The 25708-nt window shown below is 36.8% G+C and overlaps 1 protein-coding gene across 1 annotated transcript in view; it reads right to left on the reverse strand.

The window, feature by feature from the left end:
- Positions 1 to 886: 886 nt before the first annotated feature.
- The window catches only part of PRDM5 (PR domain containing 5), a 93769-nt gene continuing 68947 nt past the window's right edge, over positions 887 to 25708 (reverse strand). Inside the window, exons 16-18 of the mRNA XM_009334946.1 lie at positions 20758 to 20843; positions 6484 to 6588; positions 887 to 1051 (exon numbers count right to left, since the gene is read on the reverse strand). Coding sequence (XP_009333221.1) covers positions 887 to 1051; positions 6484 to 6588; positions 20758 to 20843 — 356 coding nt within the window. The remainder of the gene's footprint in view (positions 1052 to 6483; positions 6589 to 20757; positions 20844 to 25708) is intronic.

A 25708-nucleotide genomic window follows, 5' to 3' on the forward strand; every position in this document is an offset into this window, starting at 1 on the left:
CAGGAAGAAACACTCTGGGAACCAGCTGCTCACCGGGAAATCAAATACACTAGGCAACTGTAGCTGCTCAAGCCACTCTGTTAAGATGTCTTTCCACTTGCCTTGCCAGTCACAATGATGAGTATGAATATAGAACTTAAACTAAACTGCTCAAAGTTTTCACTTCAGTCTTGTTTCGCGTAACCAGAAGAAATACATCCTCCTCAATGTTCATACAGAAATACTTAACGTGACAGATTTGCACAGTTTCTGTACCCATACATTTTGGCATCTCAAGAACCGATTCAAGTTAATGAGTTTCATCTAGTAATGAGAAAGCTGTAAATAAAATGAGACAAAATCATGTTACAACAAAATGCAGAATTAAGATCTGAATAAAATATGCCTGGATGCAATCAGCAGTCAATTAGAATGACAAATTCTGCATGGTTTCAAATTAAAGAATTTTAATGGAGTCTTGAAGCTTAGATACAGAAATACAGTTGCAGACAGCCAAGGGTTCAGTTCCAAGTGTCCAGGATTTCCAGGTAACGCTACCAATATCTAAGTTTCTAAGGCTGTAATTGAGAAGGTGAAGTTTGCTTAAAGCTTTTTCTTTTTTTGCTTTTCTTTTCTTTTTTTTTTTTTTTTAATGAGGATAAAATTTTCCCAAAGTTCTTTTACCTTTAACTTTTTATTTTCAAGCTATGTTTTACTTCAGGTGAATGTCTGTCTTTGGTTTTTATCCTACTAGTACATCAAAAAAAAGTGGGAAAAATAACATGTGAACACATTACAGTTGTTTCTCCTGACTATGCTTACTAGTCAGGTGAGAAGTCTGGAGTCTGTTTGCATACAAATGGAGCACTTTGGAACGTGAGATCCATTCTTCTCACACACGCCATAATTAGCTGTCAGTTTCACCATGGACATTTTCCATGTGCACTTTGAGGTAGTCATTTCTTGTAAACTTCTTGTGGCAAAGCTGGCATTCTGCCATCGGTCGATTGGGGTTGTGAGTCAGCTTGTGTCGGATCAGCATTTTCTTCAGGCTGAAGGACAGATCACAAACCTAAGGCAGTGAAGACAAAGACAAAAGAAGTCTTAAAACTGCAAGCGTGTATAAAGCTCCTGATGTTACATCACTGAGGCCACAGCCACACATACCTGCAATATTAATAAACGAGCTGGTCTTTGGAAGAATAACTCCTTCAGAGAACACCTTAAAGATTATTACTCTGTCTGGTATCTTTCAATGTCGTACATTAGCAGTGGTACCACAGGCACGGGGAGGGGGCAGAGAGGGAGGGAAGGGAAAAAAGACCCAATCTTCAAAATATCAACACACTGAAGTGTCCCAGTTACATTGTGTTTTGTTTTGTTTTTTTCTAAAACCTATTATTGTATCTGGGATGCAGCAAGAATTATGACAAAACATCACAAGCCTCTGTCAATTTGACTTCAAATGAAATTTTTCCTTCCTGACCTCCAGAATGACATCTGCAGATGCCTAAAAAATCAGTTCAAATTGCTCAGTTACAAGGAGGGACGAGTGAGAAAAAAGAGGCTCTGAAGACTGCAAAAAAGGTTAATAATTATTATAGAAGAAACCTCATTGTTCCAGTCTTCCTCTGCCTGTCCAAGAAAACAGAAGACATCTGGCAAATGAAAGGTGCAATTCCTTTGCTATATTATCTGGTGCACTGCTTCCCTTCCTCCACTGTACTCCAAGTAGTCCAGTTCACTCTGCCATTTGAATAAATGGATAGAAGGATGAGGGACTCTGCCATGCTAAAACCATCACTTCTTATAAGAATTCCTGTACTGAAGTCAAAATGACAGGTTATGAACAAGTTCAGCCAAGAGAAGTTAGAATGAAAAGAATCTGTAGGCAAGACATCAAGTCAATTGAAATCATGCAGTTATATTGTCACAGTCACCTTCCATCCAGATACATATTGTATGCATGAATTTCCCAGAGGGGAAAAAAAAAAAAAAAAAGAAAGCATGCTCCTGATTTGACAAATTAAATAGGCAAGAGTCATATAATTAAATAAGAATGAACATCCATAGGCTTGCAATCTTAGAATTCCAGGTTCATTCCAGACAAAAATATCTTCCAGGCAGACGAAACTCAGGGAACCCAACACAATCCCTCTTAAGGTAAATGAAGTTTTAAATTCATATTGGTATCAAACTAGTAATGAAAATGCTGAACGATTACTAACTCCTTTCAAAACCAAGACAGACAAATAGAGCTGTCTATCCAAGCAGATAATCTTGACCTGCAGTACATGTATTTTATGCCAATTAGGGCAAAACCATACAATGACCATAAAAAGGGCAACTGCCAGACGCAAGTTTTGTACCCAAAATAATTTTTGCCCAGACAAGAACACTACATGTGCTGTTGCAATGGAACATTTTTGAATTTATGACATGATGTAATACCGAGGACTTTTATACAGCAACTGTAACTCTCCCAACTTTTTTCCCTAAATGTATAATTACCTCTTTCAGACCCAAGCAACAGTCACCCTTTTGTTATGCGACAGTGAACGTCACTTACAGCATCCACTGGTCAGGTCTTAATATTGCTTTTGCCAAGCACCATTTTCTATTCCTCTTCCACAAAACACACACCGTGAACTCATAACATTTATCTAATCATAACCATCATGCTTGCTCACAAGTCTCAACATGTTAAAAGTATCATATACTTGTAAACACAACATGTTTCTTGGAAGCCAGGAAGCCGACCAAGGATATACACACATACAAGATACGGATGTGTTCTGTGTATCTTACACATGCCTCTTCATTTTTAAAGTAAACAGCTTATAACACAGTCTTACAGTATATTTTTTTCATTTATAATGCTCACGTAACAACTAGTATAATGTGTCCTGCTGTTCCTTCAAGGCTCTAGCATGTGCTACTACCTAACTTCTTCAAAAAGAACATGGAATGCACAGGATCATTACTTAAAGACATGATACATCCTGTGCTGTGCTTATGCATAAATGTTTTTGGGTTTTTTTAAGAGTTTGCTTCATATTTCAATTTTATAAGCAAGACTGACATTTTATAGATTTACAACCATGCTTGCTAATGTGCATTTGAACTCTAATCAATCTCTTCAAAATGATCAAAGTTTTGATTGAGTAGGGAGGACGGAAAAGACTGACATTTGAAAGTAAGTGTAGGGTCAACTAAAGGCAGAGTGGAGGGAAATACTGTACTGGAAAGAAACCAGGACAGGCAGTACCTGACCTTGCTGCCCCCCAAAGAATAATCTGTTGTCTCTGAGGCAACTGAAGTTCAAGTGGCCTTCCAGTAAAAAACAGGCTGGTCTTCAGAAGACAGAACTCTAATATACTAGGAAAAAAACCACATTTTCTATTTCCATATTTCAGTTATTTTCACTTTCCTATGTGATATATACTAGAATTTTCACCTTAAAATGGGAACATTCAATTTCCACTACTATCAGTGGGATGTGAGAGCTTTGAGTCATTAAGTTCTGAAAATCTTTTGTTGACTGGTAAGACATAGAAATAGCCACATAAGTAAACTGTAGCACCTTCATCAAACAGGGTACAAGGATTACTTTTACATGTAGCACAATCCTGTACTGTAACATCTGTTCCATCTGCCTGAGAGAGAGGAGAGTGAGAGAGGAAGAGAAAACATGGCTTTTAGTTCTGATTCTGGAAGAAAATTCTATTTAAAGCAAAAATGCAGTCTAAAAAATTGGTATGTAATAGTTTACATCGGGTGGGGAGAGGTGCATTGTCAAGTGAAGCCTATTCTTGAGCCCATAAAATACACCTTTTTTTTTTTCAATAGCCAAAAGTTTTTTCTGCAGTTCTTTGGCACTGAAGGCAATTCCTGTTTGTAAATGCTAATGGTACTAAGAAACAAAGAAAATTCTGACAGCAAACGTTAATATGTTATTTAGAAGAAAGAGCTGAATAGTTTCTATGACTGCTTCTAATGCCAGGTAGAAAACAAGACCAAAACCCTCAATCGTCTTAAGACTTTTGTCTTTCAGTGTGGTTTCATGTATGATTTCATTTATGAATGTGCTAATCACTGAAAAAACAGCCTGTTTTTCACCTTTAAAGGATTCTTAGTAGGTCTGGGCATTGGACTTACGGACTTTTCCAATTACATGCCAATAGTATGCCTTCACCCCCTAAAACTTGCAGTGGAAATGGGGAAAAAATAATCCAGAAAATAGTAACAAAAACGATTATGAACATGGGAAGTCGTCATGCAAAGTGTTGGAAAGAGAAACCACTTCAGAGAAGTTGACTAAGGAACATGGCACATGTTCAGAAAGCAATGAATAGAATAGCTATTAACCCTTTCTGATAATGAAAGAACTAAAAGACAGCTATTGAAATTCCATTGCAGTAACCTGACACACTCTCCCCTCCCCAAAATCTCTTTCCACAGTTAAGTATTTGTGGAAGTTGTTGCCATAAATTACCACTCCAGTCATTATAAGAAACATAATGAGAACATCTACAGCTATCTTTAGCAGGACAAAAAATTGTAGGTGAGAATGCTTGAGTGTAAAAAGCAATCTTTAGTATTGGGGAGCCAACAATAAATGTCTCCCATAGGTACATTTTTTCTGTAACTGTCCACTACTGGTTTTCCTGTAACTTCAGCTGAAACATCTGGTAACATGCAATGTGCGAGACAGCTCTGGAGGAATGATCCACTCTGGGTGACATTTACTATGTCCCCAGCATCTGCAGAAGTGGAGTCTAGATGAAATAAGGAGTAACTATAGAAAATAAAACTTTCAACACTCTCCAAGTGTGCATTAAGCAGCAGACCACGGTAGGCACCGGGGCAACTAAAGAGTGTATGAATGAATAGTAGAGGCAACTGCTGTTTATGTCCAAACCCCGAAAAGACAGCAATCTCTGCAATGTGCAGCTGGCAAAAGACTAGTGCTGAAGCATAATTTTGGTGAAATGTGGCAGTAATTTAAAGTATAGAAAACTCCTCCAGTAAATGAAGGTACATAAAGATTCTCAGAGAAAGACTAGGACTAGACACAGATTACAGCTGATTCTACAAATACTAAGATTTGGGAAAATGCAGCTCTATCTAATTAATGAGGAAAACTGAAGGAATAGTTGAAGCAGGAAAGTGTGTTTTCATACAGCTCCTATTTTCAATGAAGGAAAGAAAAAAGAATAAAATATAGCTACCACCCCAAATTGGTCTGAAGAAGCACACTGTGAATCCAAGACCAGCAAATCCTGGATCCACAGTGTGGGAAAAATTGCATTTACACTGCAAGCTAGCCAACAGCTGATAAACAGTATAGCAATCTGAAAAAGTTATTGACGGTGATTTGGAATTAGAGAAATCCTCAAGGTACTATCTAGAGCCAGGCTGAGATTATCCCAAAAGAATACAGCAAATCTCCTGACTTGTAGACATCAGCAAAACATTGTAGCTGAAATTTTTCACTAAATTAATACATTTTATTCTCAATGAAGTGTCACCCGATTATTTATTAAAAGCCAGATCAACCAACAGAACCTTGTGACTTTCATGCCAAGTGGTTATTCTAATTTTGCATCTAATTTTAGAAATTTGTGAACAAATTTACAATTGTTCAGGCTGAGCCATCTAGGATATAACTGAAAGCTGGCGGTTCCCTTGTGACTAGTTCATTAAGAGCTAGTATCACAAAACAAAACACCTATACTAATTCTATACCCTATTCTGATGCCCTTCTCTAAATCTTCGAGCAACAACTTAAATTCTGGCGTTTGATAATTCTGAAAGACATTATTTTCCAACAGTTTCTGCACATTCAGCCTCCCCACCTACCTTCCAAAAGCTGAGAGATACGTTGTATGCAGGATGGGGTATGCTGAATGAAAGGTACTTGACAGTGATCTATGAACTGTAATATGATATGCTGCATTTCAGCGCTGCAAGCATACACAGCATCCACAATTTCTTCATTGGACAATTAAAAAAAACAAACAACTATGAGCAGATGTTGAAAATACCAGACCAGACTTCACTAAACAGAAATTGGAAATTCTGAATTCATATTCGTGTCATTCAACATCATCAGAAGCATTCGGATGCCATGTAATGAATTAAATGCCGGTGTATGAATGCCTTTTCCTATATAAGCTAATCTCCAACTATTAAACTGTCATACAATTTACACGGGAACCCAACCAGCATGACTTTGTAACTTGCAACATCCAAATTGCATTAATAATGGTGAAAATAACTCTTAAGGGATCCAAAACCATAAACAACAGGGTGTGCAAGGTTCTTGGCAACTGAAGAGGGTACATAAAGTTCCCTGAATGGTCTTTCATTAGTTAGGCAATCAAAGACCATATGAAGTGTAACTTTTATGCCACAGCCAATAGGTGCAAGGCCGTAGCCTCACTGCAATTGAGTCCTGCTGCTGCACTGAAGTCAAGAAGACAAAGGGATAGGTCAACTCACATCACACTGAAACGGCTTCTCTCCGGTGTGGGTTCTCATGTGCTCATCTAGGCCTCGCTTTTGACTGAAAGCCTTGTTACACTCTGAACATTGGTACGGCTTTTCCTGTATGAAATGACAACAGTGAGTGAAAGTGAGTGAAAGTGAGTCAACACAGAGCCCAAGTCATTAAAGGAGTGGAATTCCATGCTGGATGGTGCAAGTTTTATATTCTCTCTAAGGGATTACAGTCAGTGAAAACAACAGAAAACAACTTTCAAATGATTAAGTGAAAGCTGGGAAAGCTGTGGCCTGACAGTTTCCACTTCAACACCCACTTACGAATTAATTATCTGTTCCAGTCTTTCAAACCCAGCCATTTTGGGAGTCTGTTTTTCGTAATGTGAAAGGTACAGAAACATAAAACTCCAACGTACTTTCCTTTATCCTCCACAAAAGCTTAAAGCATAAAGACAAGTAAGATGTCTATAAAAACCTCAGGTTTGTTAGCACATTTCCAAGCAGGGGAAGGGGTGAGGGGAGGAAGTGGGGGTACAAGGAAAGCTTGTGGTAGAGAAAAAACTTATTTTGAAAAGTGGTGACAGAAGGTTAATCACATATTCATTGCAGAATCTCAAAAGAAGTACAGATGGCAACCAAGCCATCTGTATTTTTATTAGAACTATTGGTTAGCAGCTACTGTAATGCATGATGTTATGAAAGTTGCAAGCTCACTGACATCAAATAAATAATTTGAGATATGTATGGAAAACCACTTATATAAATTTTTTCTTCTTTGAAGTTCTTCCTTAATATAGAAACTTTTATATAAGGTATAATTCCTCCTTTATTCCACTAAAGTTACAGAAGAACCATATGGAAAACAACATTTAAATAAATTAATTAAGTGTAAAAGTTAGTATTATGGCACTGCACATTGCCTCACTAGAATTTTGATGATCTAGAGGCACCTTTATTTTGAATCAAACAATTATACTTATTTCACACTCATCCTACTTTTTTCTGTGGTCCCTAATTCTGTATTGCTTAAGTTCTAAAGATAGGTATTTCAAGCAACGAAGTAAACATTTTTTACTAAATTAAATTGAAAACAAAGACTGAGAATCAAAAGGCAATAAAAATGCTAAGTCCATTAATTAACAAATAATAGGCAGTAATCTTAACGGTCTTTTGGGAAAGAATGTGGGATCCAAGGATAAGTGAGAAGGAACAACTCAGGTTAGGTGTTGAAGCTACAAAGTGAAAAAATTCTTTAGTTATTGAATTCCTATTCTGAGTATGTAGGGGACAATCAGGTCTCCATATATTGCTGAACCCTGCCAGGTACTCAGCATAAACCGTACAAGTAATACAGTGGACTATAAACCAGTCTTGTTCTGGGTAAGTCCCAAGCTCACTCTTTAGGGCAGCTCTTTGCAGGTACAGAGATCTCAGCGGGGGTGAAGACTGGGTTCTTCATTTTGCTCTAGTTGCGACAGACTACTCCGATAAGGTTTCCAAGAAAAGGCAGCATCACAGACAGAAACATCTCAACTTTCAGTGGCAGGAATCCTCTAGCTCACCAAAACCAGGTCATAAGCTGTGTACATAGGTAAAAGCATTTCTCCAGCAATTTCAATTTCAGATATGAGTAAATCATGACATAAATAAAGTACATTTCAGTATTATGCAAGACAAATCTTTCTACTGACACAGGCTGAGTACACAGTGCCCAGCTGCCTATAGTCAAACTGGCCTAAAGGGAAGCCACTAATGAGCTTTTCTGTGCAAGATTCTCCTTACATGTTTATCATCTTTGTGTTTCTTCATCATTATCTGAATTTTGTAATTTCCATCATTCTTCAGTACAGAGTAAAACATAACAAATTACCTAAAGAAGATCTGAGCCGACCTTTAAAAAAAAAAAAAAGAAAGATCACCATCTAGACCAAAAACTTCATGTCTTGGGGAATTTTGCTAGACTGACTAAAGACTTCATGGAGCAGGTCTGTAATTTTTAAGGAAATGTACGAATAAGCCATATGAAAAGCAGGTTTCTGCAACACCCCCTTAATTGGTTTTGCATTGTGGTTAACATAAACTATATTTTCTGTGAGTTCTCTGAAAATAGCCCTTCTCTGTGTAGGTTGTTCTACAGAAAGTGCAAAGTAAAGTATATGATGTGTACATCTTAAACACCTATGAAAACATTCATTATTGCAAACTGTACCAGGGGTACTTGCTCCCTTTTTATCATCTTGTTCTTCAGGTATCTGAAGAGTTAACTTGATTATGACTATCTTATTCATTTCAGAGTTAAATGGACTTCAGGATTCCATTTTGGAGAAAGAGCCATTATAAACTCTGGGAAGCTGAAGGCACAAACCTGGGCTGTAATATCTTCCCCAAGGTTATGTTTGGCTATTTGTATTATTCTCTATGTCAAAAGAAAGGGTACATCTAACCATACCCTTGGCATTTGTATGCAAATTCACATATGTAGTGCATGAAATGCATCCAAAGCTGTCTTTGATCTAATTTTAGATTCCTTACATCTGTATATTCCAGTGACTTCAGCAGACACAATTCTGATTCACACAGCCCCCTCTCCGCTCTCTCCGCTAAGCTAAGCTGCCCTTCATTCACAGTTGTGTCCGTTTCAGTAAAATCGGTAGTGTTGTCCAGAGCAAAACTTGGCCCTAAGTTTCTCTCCAGAAAAAAAAAAGACTTTTTTTTGTCAGTTTCGAAGACCACTTCATTCTCAGAGACTCATTTCTTCAAAACAAAACATTCTGTGCTTTTCCTTTTCTCTCTCCCCCTTCTTCCCCTCATATCAAATTTCCATTGCACAATACTTGGAGAAGGCAACATTTGTAACATGGAAAAGATGATGTTGGCTTGGCATAACCACCACTGCTCTAAACGTGAACAGAAAAAAAAAAATAGATAAAAACCACAGCAAGAAGTCTGAAAGAAAGCTAATGCCACCACAAAAGGACAACAGGGACCAACGATGAGATTAGAAGGAAGTTGGACAAAGTTAAAACGTCAAGCAAAGGGAAAAACCTGCTAACTGTCAACAAAACGGGAGGTCATTGGGAAGATCATCTAAGTCTGACTTCAGAGGAGTTAGCAACTGCTAGTACTATAAATCTACCCTCTGTTCAAAAAGCATCTGCCAGGCCATGACTATGGTGGCAGCAAAGCCAAAGGATTACATGTGTTTTCTTTTATTGATGATATAAATGAGGAAAGGAGCAGGGAGAGTGAGAGAGACAGGATGCAGCTGATACTGCAGTGATTTAATATTACATTTTTAAGTATACCAGGCATAAATAGAAATATGTAGATCAGGATTTACAACCTTCCTGCCTCTAAACAAAGAAAGGCCGAGGAGAGCCCAAATGGGACCCGGTATTCTGGAAGGTGCTTTGCTGTAAGACTGGTATGCTAACTTAGAAGCTCCCATCTCTGATGATTTTCACTTCACTGCGTTAAAACTGAGAGGAATCCAACATTTTAACAACTATGACAAATAAAACAGTGCCTGCAATACACACTTCATCTGTCTGTGGATAGCTGAATCATAAATTACTACCCTGGATTCTATGCAAATTGTGCTTTGCATTAGAAAGACATCAGAACACGACAAATTCTCAAGGCCATTTGACACCACCTTTAACAGATTGATAGAACATGTGTACAGAGTATCCTGCAACCACGGCAGATGGAAATACTTAAATGCAGAACATTTGAACTGCTAACTGCTGCTGTAGTTGACTGTATCTCCCTTAAGAAATAGAAATACATTATGTATATTAGCTTAGCACTAGTGCATGTCGTTGTTTCTGTAATCCTGGTAAAATTGATTCCACAGGTAAAACAGGAATGACTTTGGTAGGAGTATCTCCAAATAACTTTTTAAATTTGAATTTAGAACGTGAGCTCAACAGCAGGAAGAACGTAATCTAGACACTATATCCAAAAAAATCATAGCTCAAGATTCAAATAAATGAGAGTTAAGAACAGTTCTAGTAACTCTTTCCAAGGTGGCAGGAGCAAGTTAAAACTGGGCTGAACCCACACTCAGGAGACCTTATTCTTTACTTTTTTGGTTAAAGTAACTTCCTACAGTGATTGCAGATTTATACTACTCAGAAAGTGAACCTGTTGACTACAGAAATGTTACTCAATAATCCTTTTTAACACCTACGTTTTAATTGACATACAGAATATACTTTAAATCCCAGAGCTATCTAGGATCTAATCCCTCTTATGCTCATTTTTTAATATCCTACTGAATTCAGCAGATTTACTTCTGATTTACTTCAGAATTTCACATATTGCACATTTCTCCTTGTAGACCATATTCATACATCTAAGCACACTTTAGAATTACTAGCATCTCGGGGTAAGACATACTGACCATGTTAAGTTTCACACGACTATCAACTTGCTGGATCTGCATTTTCTACATGCTGAAAACTGAACATTCAGAGAAGTTCAGAGAAACAAGGAAAAGCATATCAGATCTTATATTACTTGTAAACATTTAAACATAATATTATATGTAAACATTTACACTTGTGACACAAGTGTGAAAATGGCCAGACATGAATAATGGTGATGATACAGGACACCAAAAAAAAAAAAAACCCAAACAAAAAACCCACACCTTTTTTCTTCTCTGGAGACATATGAAATTCAGATCTGTATAACAGACAATCTGGAGACAAATATGACATATTTTGGAAAAATGAACAGTAAGGCCCAGTACACACATGAAGATTCTTGGTAAAGCCTGAAAAGGTCTCAACCTAAACTCCTTGGGAAACAGTGGGTATGGAACTTTTTTGGGCGAGATTTATTCTCACAACAGGAAACACAGAGCTAAAGAAAAATATCAGCTTGTGTTTTCGATAGCAAAATATTTTTAAATATGTAGGTCATCCTTTAGTTCACCTAATTTTTTTTCTTCCTGTTTTTAATTGCTTTCATTATTCTGAAACAAAGAGCTTTCCTTTGCTCCCGAAGATTAAGTCTTATAATGCCTACCCATGAGATGTAGATACAGTAACACTATCTGCTTTCAAACCTTATGTGGAGAATTTGAAAATATTTGTATTACTCTTAATAAATATCATTGGCTGCTACATGTATCTGCATTATCACTTGAACACAGGGTTAGTAAAAAAATTGTTCTGAAAAAAATCAGCAAGAATGGAAAAACGTGGCCTAGAATGAGCAAACATGACCAGCTAGGCAACATTAAAAGATACTAGTCAGGCTTGCAGCTAGCAAGAGCTGACCTCTCAAACAGAATCCTCAAAATCCTATAGCTTTGCCAACCTGAAAATGCAGAAAAGATAGCGGTGTTATCTGCTTACAAACCAGGAGGACAGTGACAAATACAGACTTCAGGAAGCATTATCTAAAAGGTACCTCAGGCATTGAGGGAATGAGGTTAAGTTTAAGACACCCGCATATTTCACATAAACCCTTTGCTTTGTGTGTTTTAAACCTTTTCCTAATACCAGTAACACTTTGTTTCAATTATTACTAATTAATAACGTTGATGTGGCCCTCAAACCACACTCAGGAGCTCTTCAGCCAGTTGTACATGGCACGTATCAAAGATGGTGACCAGAACAGGTATCTTCCTATCAAAAACCCCACCTGAACGGAAACTGAAGGTTCAGGGCTACAACAGCCTGAAAAGCATGATCTCAGGGGCCTGGAAAAGAGTCCAGCCAGAGGCAGCCTAACACGGGGTTTGTGATGCATACCCATAAGCAACCCGCACCCTGCCTTGCGGACTCACTAACAGCAAACTTCTACCAAAAATTATGCAGAACAGCGATGCATGAGTAACAGAAGTCCTAGAGAATCAGACGGATCTTTCTGCTTGATCTAGAAACACCCCCCAGATAGTGTCAGACCATGCTGAGGGCCAGGCCAAGCGAGTCGTTCTTTACAAGAAAACCTGTTAGACAGCAGCTGTGGTAATAGACCTTTGAGCCTCAGCAAATTCCAGTGTCAATGCACAGTTTTTTTCTACATTTAAGAAGAGTGATGGGTAGTTTCACTATCAATGAAGTGGTGACATGCAAAGTATTGCTCAATTCTTTTAAAAAGACCAGCTTTCATCTTAATCGAAGGGCTGGGAATTGAGGTACAGTGCAGTTAGACAGACAGTAAAGTGCCTACTGAAACAAGGGTCGCTTATGTAGCTGATGTTTAGTTACATTTCAGCCCTAAAAAAAAAAAAGGCTAAGCTGATTAACGTCAGGAAAAAAACATCGGCGATACTTTCTGCTAGGTCATCACCACTAGCAACACATCCCCCGTTGAGAAGAGAGGCTAAGTCACTTAAGATCACAGATGGTGCGAGTTAATGGAGTCCAGTTTTGTATTTAAGTGTGAAAAATGCGCAAGAACAAGATGCTCTCTAAGTAACTGGAAGGTTTTTGGAAGTTAAAGCAAGTGGCTCACCCACAGACAGAGGCCTACTTAAACTATCAGACTTACATTAAATTAGTAAAGTAATGTTGACGCAGGAAGACAAAGGCTGATGAGAATTTACAACTCTACAGAAGTAGTAGGGATTTGAATCTTATAATGATTAAAACTCAATAAACAATCACTTTACAAGTACACATTTCCTCACTTGAGAAGTAAAATCCTTTAAAAAATATTTCCAATAACTAAAGCAGGCACAGAAACTTTCCTGTTGAAACAATGGTGAAAGGATTTTGGTCAATTTAAACAAAAAAGTCACTTTTACTAGAAGTGACTGATGTTTTTGTTAGAAAAGTTAATTCAGTTTTGGGGGCTTTGGAAAAAAAAAATCTTAAATTCTTGCAATAAAATCTGTAATGAGAATAAAAACATGCATCTTCACTGAAATGCCTGCCAGAAGAAAAAAGGTATATTTCTTCAAAAGCCCTAGTATATGCAATTAGTTGGACTTTGCTATACCATTAACTTCCCGTTTCCCACACTAGTTCTGCCTATTTGCTCCCTACAATCTGTAAAGTTTTTGTTTCTTTGTTTTTTTTAAACCACTGAAATAATTTCTGCCCCTAAGATTTAATGAAGGAGGGTTTATTTAATCAGCCATGATGAAAATTCAATAGAAGTTGATCTCCTCTTGGAAAAAGAACAGTATCAATACAAAAAACTGCACATTTTCACTCTCGAGGAAAAGATGATCGTCAGTCAACACTACATAAAAAAAAGAGTGTGAAAATATAGGTGCAGTGGGATTCAAACCTTCCATATTCTGTATACAAACACAGATTCCACAGGCAAGGAAACCACAGCACTGGCAAAGTCATCATCCTCAGACAGATGTTTGGGAACTCACTCATGTCTCACCAATAGGGAAATACAGAGAAAATCTAATATTGAAAAAAATTCAAAAGTGAATCAACACCTCATATTATTTCATTACACACTGTCATGTGCATAGAAGACTATATTTAGTACCCAATGTAATTTTTTTTATTTTTTGGCAATAGCATGGTATGCTGTTTCTAGAACACATGACCTTTTTTAAAACTTTAAGTCCAAAAATTTCCTGGGAAATAAAGAACAAGTGAAACTATTTCACAATTGTCAATATTATTCTTCCATTTTATTTTTTTTTATTATTTTATTTTAATATTCTTCTGGGTTAAAAAAAGACTAGAGGGGGTTGTGTAAAGTTCCAAATGAGTGCCTTGGAAAGACTATTTAACTCAGGACCTGGATGAGGAGAGTTTTCTTCTTGTACTGTCCCAGCAGCAGGCTGAAACACTGACTTCAAGAGAAAACCTCCACAGGAGACTACCTAGCTTCCATACTTATCGTGACTTATACCTATTCCCATGACATTCATAAATAAAACTCAATTAACTCAAGGTGGGCTAACTCTCACATACTGTCAGGCCTTTAATCCTTAGCTTCTAAGGATATCTTCACACTGAAGTCACTTACGTGACTGCAGCCCATGCAGACACATTCATAAAAGCTTCAGACTAATACTCTCCGCCACCACTAACAAATTAACTGTGAGATTAAGGAGTTCAAGAGTTGACTTCAAAACACATGCAATACTCAGGCCACTAGATCACACCAATCCTTGCAATTTTGAGGCTACACCGCTAACAGTATCCAAGCTGCCCAGCTTCAAATGGACAAGAAAGGAGACAAAGCTTCCTAAACAGTACTGTGAGTACTGATAGCTTAAGTGTCCAGAAGCTACATAACATCAACTGCAATCTATTGACCAGTTCCATGCAACATATGTGTATATATGTGTGTATGTATAGACATATATATATTAAAAATATATATACACACTGGCCAAGCACTTCAAGTGTAGACAAGTAAAGTTAGTTGCAGAGTTACAAAAGTCTGCTTATCACTTAATTTGCTCTACATCTTACAGTATAATCTCTGAACATCAAGTGTTTTTTAAACATACTTAAAGATTAATGCATTTTTAAATAGTAGGCACTTATGCATGAAACTATGAAATGTACCTACTAATACACTGTAATTTCTCTAATTTTTAAATTTTACCTCAGAAACGTACAATTTGAGCATTATAGCCAGCAGCCTTCCAACCACCAGAAATCAGATTTTTAAACAAGCTATAAAAATTACATGTATCTGTTATACCTTCGAAGTATAAATACGAAACATTCAAACCAAGTGATGAAAAAGCATTTGCAAATGGCTTCTACTCTGTTTTCCATCACTGCCATGTATTTAACTGAAAGAAACTGTAATAAAACTACCATTTTCAGAAGTAATGAAAACATCAATTTGACATGACAATAACACTGGGCACCTATCAATGATCATATTTCCAAACATTAACAATTATATTGCAGTAACATACAATAATTTCTCTACATGTTTAAGCTCAAACTATGTAATATTATGTCAGGCACTGAATAAAGCCTTAGGAAAGAGCTGAAGTTTAGCGCACTGTGAAGGTTGGAAGTATGCATGTATTTCCTCATATATTTCCTCAAAGCTGATATGGTCTGTAAATTCATTTCATCAAGAACTTCAATGAGTTCCTCATTTATGTTTTCTTAGGCTGTTATATTTCTTCTTCTTAAGGGAAAAAAAAAAACAAAACCAAACCATAAACCAAACACACCTACTTTCATAGAAACAAGTCAGTACTCAGGTGACATTTTAATATTAGGTGGTTGGTATTTTCTTCTCCTTACATTGTCAGTAGGGGTTTTGGCTTACCTTCTCTGTTTACTCCAGAGTTTGAGCTGACACCTGTGGCCACCCAGGCTGTGCTCAGTTTAGCAGCTGCCAGACCTTAATCAACTTTCTACAACGATTTTTCCAGCAGCCCTCCCTGATCCACAGGATCAGGTTTGGCATTTAATCCCACTGGTAAAATATATCCAGATTTAATCTCTACAATGACATTTTCCTTGTTGAATGTCATATTATTACTTTTAAGCTACTTCACAATTTTTCTGGCCAAAAGACCAGACTCTCTTCTTTCTGAGATATTTACAAGAACAGTCCTTGAGGAAGGGTGCTATGATTATGTTTATTTCCACGTTGCTAGGCTTAGCTGATACAAAAATACCTCCTGGATTTATACATCCTGTTATTTATTCTTTGACTAATTTGCATGCAAGAATAAATTTAAAAATAAAATCATGTGTAGGAAAGGGTAAGAAAAGGAATAGCCAACATCCTTACAATCTTTTGAAAAGTCAACACATCAGATGCCTGAAGAGAGAAATTTCAAGTGTGACTTCCCCGCTCTTCTTGTTCTTAGAACTGACAAAAATAAACGTTGGCAAACACACTACATTTTTTCTTTCCTAATCTTTAGTTTTGTCTTTGTTTAAATGGCCTAGGATCACAGAACAAGTTATAGTGAATTAGTATCGTGCTGAGGAGTTTCAAGCTATTTCTACACAGGTATAATCTTTCTTCACTGGAAAAGTTCTTACATAGTACAGTTAGAATACACCTCCTTTAGTGTTTATATTCAGATCAGGTGTGTGCTTTTGAAGCACACTTCCCAAATGTCCCCTGTTACTGTACTTTGGTGCACACTTCCAAAATGTTTTGGACTGCATGACCTGGATTCCTTTTGGAAGAAATTAAACCAGAAGGTTTAATGCATTCCAGAGAGTGCTATTGTGCATTCAGTCCATAGGACCAGACTACACATAATCTGCAGTAAAATCCTTGAAACACATACAAGATAAACATCAGGTCCTCAGCACCAACTGTTTCACTTTACATACCTACTCCTGCATTGCACTACTTGTTAGCATACACAGTCTCTGATTTCCAGAATGAAGAATTGACCACGACTACCCTGAGCACCAGAGAGGTGCTGTACAATGTGACTGCATGCATTCACTTCAAAGACGACTTACACATGAATAGCTCAGAATTTTCAGTTCAGCTTATATTGCTCTTGGTTAAAGATCTGAAATGCTCAAAGCTAGAAATTTAACTATCAGTACTACAAACAAACATGTTAGGCTATCAACCTCGTAAAATAAACCATCTTAATAGCCATAACTCTTAATCAACTCTACAAAACAGAGTAAAGAGAGAATCTGACTAAATGAGCAAGAGTACTGGAGAAATCCCACCTTTTTCTCCAGCAAGTAGCATGAACCTACTTGAGAATGAAATGGTAGGAAAGAGGAAAAGAGAGAACACCTCAGGCAGCAACGACAGACCTGCCTGGTCTTAAAGTACACGGCAGAAACTGTCAAGAGTTCTGCCTCTCAGACAGCGCACAGATTTCAGCTTTGCTAGCATCCCTGTGTTCAGAGAAACCTCAAGGCAGGTGATCTTGATATTACAAAACTATTATCTAACCTACGTACTAAACAGCTGTTTTCTCTACTAAAAGGGGTTGGTTGGTTTGTTTCCTGGATAATATTTTTCTAGATTTTTTTTTTCTCTCAACACACTGCTGACTTAAAAGTCATGCATAAACAACACCAAACACACAAGGATCAACCACTACATTCCTGACAGGTACTAACCTACTACAAACATTAAATAAATCTTCATATTCTTGCCAAGCACACAAGTGCTCTTGTAAATAATGGCCTCTTCTCAATTTACCTCTCAGTATTTTCTCTCTCCCTCTTCCTTCTTATTCCTTCCAAATACCCAAAGTCCCTTCACCACTCTCTTCTCTTTCACTTACGTCTGAATCACACCACCTAAAATACATATTTATTCCCCTATACCTGTACTAATATTTACTTCTCTGAACAATTAAACTACAGCTTAAACTGCATGGATAATGTTTTGCAGAAGAACAGACTCAGCATAACCACTCCTTCTGACTTTAAAATCCATGAAAGTTCATAATAAGCTTTGCTTTCTATTCTATTGTTTTTATTAATACTACTTGTCAACATTTTTTTCCTCCTAAGACTAAAACTTTTAGCTATCCAGTCCTATTTAGGTATTGAATAAGATGTTGGAGTGTGAGGAAGAGGGAAACTTGGGAGAAGCAAGGTTATAGTAACAGACTTCAGGTTTCAAAATGAGCTAGCAATGTTAACGTTATCAATATTGTTTCTCATTACCTCAAAGTAAAAGATATTTATTTGGGTATAAATGAATATGTAATGCCATTCATATATGAGTGAGCTTCACTGTGAAGCTTCGTAATAAGAGTAGCATATAAACAGCATGACAACAAAAAGAATCAAAACCCCAAACCAACGTCTAAAAAAGCCATGTTGTGCCTGCATATTTTAGTCCTCTAGTATAACTGTAAAGATTCCCAGTAGTCTGCTCAGCACACTCACACACAAAAAAAAAACCCTGAAAAAAGACCTGTTCAGATCTAGATGATCATGACATCTCAAGTATATGGAAACACTCGTATCACATTTGGTGTGAACTGAGTTCCTTCTTTCTGTAAAAATGATATTTTCACTACATGATACATTTTCTGAGACATTTTAAATCAAATTTTATTATGTTCTTAGTGCAATACAAAGTCTAATTATGACGTCCACATATATTAAAAAGAAATCTCCACTCTGCAAAATCTATTTTCCTAACTCCTCCCTTGCCTATTAGCTAAATAACAAACATTGGTTGAATTGTTCTTCTGTCATTCATAAGCAGTGTTCAAATTATTTTCTTTTTCCTCCTGTTTCAACATTAATGTGAAGTCCTCAGTTTGTCTTTCAGTGCAATTTTATAAAAGCATTTTGGAGCCAGCCTGCAAATGTCAACATTGTTGGTTTTTGTTTGGTTTTTGGTGTGGTTTTTTTTTTTTTTTTTTTGGGGGGGGGGCACTTACAGAGAAGAGAGGCAAAATATGATGACATATGCCAATATATGTAAGCAACAAGTTACATAGAAGAGGTAGTAGCAAGCAGCCAAACAACAATAAAATAGCAAATTCTCTACTCAGGTGCATAATTATGTTTCAGAGCATAGCTAAGAGCAAGAAACACCCCAAGAAAAGTACACTCAGCTAAAGAGCAACTGTAAGTTTTCCATTCAGTGCAGTTAAAAATCTCTAGTTCAAAATGACTTTTTTTTTTTAATTGTTAACATAACATATCCGAGTGCTTTATTATCTGCACTGTGTGGGTAATCAGGACTGATGAATACAACTATCAAAAAAATACACAGTTATCAAGAAAAAATGCACAGCTTTCCTCCACTGAAGTACTGCATTTTCTAAGACTGTAGGATATGCAGTCCTGCTGTAAATAACTGCTATTAGTTAATTTACAGCTTTTGAGCAATGCAGATAACGTTTGTAAAGTTCTCTTACCTCACTCATGAGCATGCATTTTGGAAGAAATTATCACTTGGTATAAATCACTATAGTCAACAGATAGATCATTACAGGCTCTAAAGGCCTATTCTTATTCTTTTTTTCTCTATTTTTTTTTCTACAGAGGCTGAGGGGTTTGTTGTTTTTACTCAAACTGTATGACAAATCAAGAAAAAATTAGAATTGGCGCTATTTCAGAGCTGGTCTTGTTTACCATTCTTCCCACTCACAGCTATGTAGAACATATATGGTAATGAAATTTCTCCTGGTGCAAAAGCAGTAATATGGGACAGTAACAACAGAAAACATTTTATAGCACTTCTTGAAGTGATTTAACAGCTGTAAAGAAGTAGAAACAACTAACAACATGGGACTAGCCTGCTCCCAGTGAACCACCAGGAAGCATTGCACAAACTACTAGTAATTTCTAAACTAAAGTTTGGGGCACACGAGCTAAAACTTTATCTAGGACCTCCAGTTAATACCCTCAAGACCTAGGTAGAATGGCAGAAAATTAAAAAAATAGTTTTGATCTTATCTTTACTCATTTAGAAAGTTAGCCTGTGCGCAGATTTGCATACGGAGACTACTAACTTAACTATCACCCTCCCTATTTCCTAATAGAACTTTCTTGGTTTGGCCTCAAGGCTGCCTTGACATCTGTAAGCAGTAACAGATCCCAAGGGATTACTAGAAAAGCTACAGTTTACTTCTAACTTTTTGTTTGCTTTCTGATGGTGGATGGGGAGGCCAGAGGCAGGTAGTATATGGAATGCTAGACCAGTTTAACTTCACCTGGAGATCTCCCTTTACTAAGGGAATGCACATCTGGCTGTTTGAAGACAGCTCTCCATCTCTTTGCTGGCTGAGTGGGGCCAAGATCTCACCTTTGTCCTCTAATAAATATACATACATGACAGGACTTCTCCCTAAAACAGGGAACCTTTGTGCTGAGACTCAAGGTTCAAAAATAATCTTGGAGACATCTGCAACTTGCCTTTTATTTTGCTTTCAGATAAATAAAGTCTTTTTGCAGATTAATATTTGTCATCAGTTAGTAAAGTACAGACTCTACAAAAACTCAGTGATCGGATTTTAAGGAGACAGTAAGAATCAAAGCACTAGATATTGAAGTTTCAAGAACAGTGAAGCCTTTACAGAATTGTTTACTCAGTAAACAATCACAAACATTAATTTATATCTATAAATAACCACAGGTTAAAGGAAGACGTCAGTACTGCTATTATTTCAACATATAAGAAATTGAACACAGAAAAAATAGAAGGTCAGTAAGGGAGTCATAATTAGAATTTAACAGTTAATGACAAATCTTTGCCTCTTACTTTGACAAGTATAAAATACCTTGGTTGGTATAGCCTAATCTCTACACAAACAGTAATTATTTACTTTTCGCCACACACAATTCTTAAGACAATCCTGAAGTAACCATAAAAACTAAGCTACACTTACCCTTGTGTGGGACTTACCCTAGTGTGGGTGCGAATATGCATCTTCAATCCATCATTCTTGCTGAAAGCTTTGTCACAGTAAGGACACTGGTAAGGACGCTCACCTGAAAACAAGAAAAGCATTAGAATCCATAAATATGGCCTCAGCATATGAAGGCCTTGCAGCATGGTTATTTGTCAAACAAATACTTTTTTTTCTGGACTCTTCTTTACACTCAGTTCAAAAAAAGGAGATATCTAAGCATTAGGAAAATTACAAATAAAGGTCCACCTGAGCAGGATGCAGGGCTAGATCAAAATACTACTCTCTGCTGCTTGGTTTTGTTCCAGCAGTGTATCACACAGAGAGCCTTGGGGGGAAAAAAAAAAAAAGAAGCCAGGGGGTGGGTGGGGGGAGAAGACACCTACTGCCCTTGCCCAAACCACATTCTACAGTGACTTACACATGGTCACTTTTATGTTTAGGCATTAACCGCTCCCAAATATTTCTTCTATTTCACATCTGGTCGTTTTTAGAGCCCTCTGGGTGTCAGAATCCCAATGAAATATAAAATCTACTCTTTTTTAATGCTGTATCTGAACTAACCGTTAGAAGCTAGTTAATCAAAAGTTTCTGCAATTTTTGTGTCGCAATTTATGATTGAAATGGAAGCAGAAGGATCTTAGCACGGCCCCTGCAGCATCCCATATCTTAAAGGTATTTAGTTTAATGCTCCATTAAACTAGTATCATTTAGCATCGATCTTCCCAAACTCACATTAGTGTAATGTGGATACTGAGCTATTCAGAATCAGAGTGAAGAGTTTCTAAGCTAGCTCCATTATTTGGAAGAAGTGATAAAGCTTTGTAATTTCCCAAGGGCATTTTAATTTTTAACTCTTTAGGCAATGCACTGGAATCTGAGTTGATTGCCTCCTCTCTCTGTACACAATGCTTTAAGAGCAAATACCAGGTTGTTTCTAGTACAAAACCACAGTTCAACAAATTAAGATATGATAACTATTTTTCTATTCACAAAATGGAATTGTTTCTACACAATCATAATGCTGAAGGTGTAACAAACTTTTATTTGAAAATACAAGTTAAGCAAAGCCTATTCTAAGTCAATGCACAGCTTTCCGCTCGTGAAAGAATCTTCACATGTATAGAGAGATTTAACATAGTCCAAATGTCAAACACTCATTAACACTCATACTCAATCCTGGAAAATAGGTAAGAAAGATTAACTACATTTTACAGTTAAAAAAAAAAGAAAAATCAGACCTATTTCACCGATATGCCAAAGATCAGAGTGTAAAAGAGTGGCAAGTAACAGAGATAAGTATTCAAAGCTCCACAGTCCCTAATAACAGGGATATTCATCTTGACTTGGAGAAAGGAAGCCTCATCCCTCTTCTCATCTTTTCTCTGCATGTGTTCCTCCATGATTGCTCAGAGGGAAGACACTGGATGTTTTCTTTCTCGGGAACAAGATGTGAAAGGATCACAAAAAGTATGTAATGGAGACAGCTTACAGAAACAGCTCTTCAGAAGGACAGATTGTGAATACAGTACAGGCTGATCAACTGATAGTCACTGTGGTACATAAAATCTCCATATAGTCATAGGTTGTGTAAAGATTTGAGGGCAGCTGACGTTAGATGATTATTTAAGTGAGGGGATTAAAAAACCCCACCTATTTAGTAGGTAAGACTATTCTGTTCTTTTCTTTTATTTCTGTTTAGATAACTGTTAATGACAGCAGCAAAAAACTGTGTAGCAAAGTACTTGTGAAATACAAGAATTTTTCTCTCTTTTATTCTGCCATCTCTCAGAAAGCACAATTGTGTAAATTTGGCTTTTTTTTTTTTAGGATGATGACAACAATCACTGTGTTATAGCTGTGTTTTCATTGAACAGTTTGAAATATGATACTCTCTCTCATGACCCTCGATGTCTTTAATCCATGCCTCCGAAATTCAAACACTCCAACAGTTGTCAGTACTCAAATATTTAATTAATTCAGCTGACATTTTTATGTTTTATGGCTTCTGAATTTAGAAGTTAAAGCTTTCAGCAGTTTGTAAGCAGATGAGCATTGACAGGTAGGAGTTGTAGTCCTCCTCCCTCTCTCCCCCCATCCCTGAGTCTCTTTAAAGAGAAAGAGTTTTGCTTTCAAAGGATGGTTTTGAGTTTGTCTGAAATGGATTAACAGTGTCCTTCAGAAATTAACCATGGAGACCACGGCACTTGATGAGTAAGGCCTTAAGAGCTTTCAGCAGATGCCAGTAGAGGGCAACAGTATGACTTCATATCAATATGTTACACCTGAAAAAGACTGGCTTCAAGCAGCTGTTATGTACTGTAGATTTTCAAAAATCTCACTGTTCCAAAAATCAAGTTTACTATGCAACACGGACTGCGAGCTCTGACTTGACATTGATGCTTGGTAACATCCTATTTTTCTAAATTATATAAACAACTTCACGCACTTGTGTCATTAATAATTGTCAGTAAAACAGCTTAAAAGATAACTCCAAGTAATTTTACTGCTGCTCTTATTTTTTACGTTATTTTCTTTCACCTAATCTTTGTGGCCTGTATACCCAAAATATATACAAGTGCCCTTGCGCTTACATAAGCAACCGTCTCCCTGTGCATACACATCTTTTAAATGTGTCACTCATCTTCTACCTCAAAGAGTTTTAGGATTTTACAAAATTAACTATGGGCCACTTAAAGCAAATCTGTGCTTGCAACAGCCAAGTTTCTTACAGTAAATTTCTTAGTCTCTCTGTAACCAGTCTAAAGACGAGTTTGTGCCACTGTGTAAGAAATATATGGATATTTATAATTGTTTTTAATAAAAAACAACTTGTATTTTAAAATTATTTGATCTATGAACAAGAGTAAGATTCCCCTCATTTGACATCAGCCATGTGAAAATATAATGTCTAATTTTAACTGAATCACTGTTCTGAATCCCAGTGAAATTAAGGATAAAAAAGTTAGGGTGAATTGCTCTCTGGAAGTGGCCTAACCTTGTTGCCTGTCTGAGAACTGATGAACCGCCCTGGGTCAATGCATCTTTTTCTCTATTTACTGTATCAGGAGCCTAGGCAACTAATTCAGATTAGATGTCTGAACTTACAGACAGCAGATTTTGGCAACATTATTACAATCCTACTTATTAACTTCTCTAGCTCTGGTAAAAATTAACTTCCCTCCTTGCTTCAGAACTAGACTAGGCAAACATTGTTCATGTTACCCAGTCAGTTGCTCGTAAAAATGATCCCAGTAACAGATTCATCAGTGAGAGGACTGGGAAAGCAGCTGTTCCCCAAGGGAAGTCTTACACCGTCTATCCCGCTTTAAGTCCTGTAAGATAAATAGGAGCAGTGAATCCTTTCTCTAATACTGTGAGATGCAAATGGCATAAGATGACAACAGAGAAAAAACAGATTTGAAATAATGAATGCTAAATATATTCCTCCCACACATGAAGGTTTGCTGAAGTGCAATGTTTCATACAGAACTATTGCAAGTGTCCACAAATGAGAGGGTTTTGTGCTTCGGCAAAGTTTAGAATTGTCACTAAGAAAAACTGGAGAGCAAGTGCGATGTGATAAAAGCTCCTGGGAAGGTGACATTATCAATCAGTGCTTTCACATTTGTCTGCAACCAAGCAAAGGCCACCAAAAATCAATTACAAGCATTGGAATATTAAACAAGCTTTAGATCAACTAACGCACAATAAATACTTGGAGATTTCCAGATGTAAAACTTCTCTGATCAGAAAAGGAACGGATCTGTTACGAGGAGATTAAAAGCAAGAATGACTAAGACGAGCAAATGAAATGGTGTTTCATACGTACATACAAATAATGTATCTCCATCTATTTCTCATCCTCACAAAAAGGAGTTACTAAGCATCAAAATGAAAGCAAGCTATTTCGCCTATGACAAACTAAATTTCTTCCTGGATTTACTGCTAGAAGCATGCTTATGAGATATGGTGTCAATGTGTGATAACGTTATACTAAGAGGGGGTGCACCTTAGGTAAAGTTGTTGATGCTGATTAACAATTACACCATTTGCACTCTGCATTTTTATATAAATCTAATTTTATATATATGTAAAATATAGAAATATCTTTATGTTTGGAGGCAATGATAAATCCTTACCAGGGGTATTACACTGAAGTAAATAAGTGCACCATTTTTTTACTATAATGCCTGTTCACTGCAGTCAATAGTAGAGTAAGTTTTCAAAGGTATTATTTCACAAAGTGAGGGTGGTTGGTTTGGGGGTTTTTTTATTTGATTTATATAAAAAAATATGGATAATGTGAGGGAAAAAAATCTTTTCACTTCCAAATACACTACCAAGCCTTAATCCTAACACTTCACATTTGGAAAATATCTGAAAAAAGGCCTGACCTTCTGTGTTATTATTTGCAACTCCACCATTAAACCACAACTCAGACTACGATCTGCGCTTTTCACTAAAACATTTCACCAGGCTTTCTACTTTAGTACAGTATCAAAATCCAGTAGGCATATTAAATACATCTTAATTTGACAGCTTGTCCAGTCAACATGCCCAGAAGTAATGTTGTGAATGCAGCAATAACTAAGAACAATTTCTATCATTAAAATAGCAAAACATTCAACTAAGACAGACGTAATAAATGCTATGTTTACCCTCGAGTTACAGCTGACTGTTCTTGAACAGCAGGGACATGACAAACTGCTCAACACATTAATGGCACTTCTGTACAAATAACCCCAAATAAATAATCCTTGGATAAATTGCAGTGGATTTAATATAATTCAAAGTCTAGACATTCTGCTTTCAGGTTTTCTATGAATAAAAACAAAGCTTTTAACATAATAAAAATAAATTTAACCCTAATACAAGGATTACAAAAAACAATTCCATGATTGAAAACCATATGGGATTTTTATCTGAAAACACGTCATGATAGAA

This window comes from Pygoscelis adeliae, unplaced genomic scaffold (assembly GCF_000699105.1).
Source record: "Pygoscelis adeliae isolate BGI_AS28 unplaced genomic scaffold, ASM69910v1 Scaffold31, whole genome shotgun sequence".
Taxonomy (NCBI): domain Eukaryota; kingdom Metazoa; phylum Chordata; class Aves; order Sphenisciformes; family Spheniscidae; genus Pygoscelis; species Pygoscelis adeliae.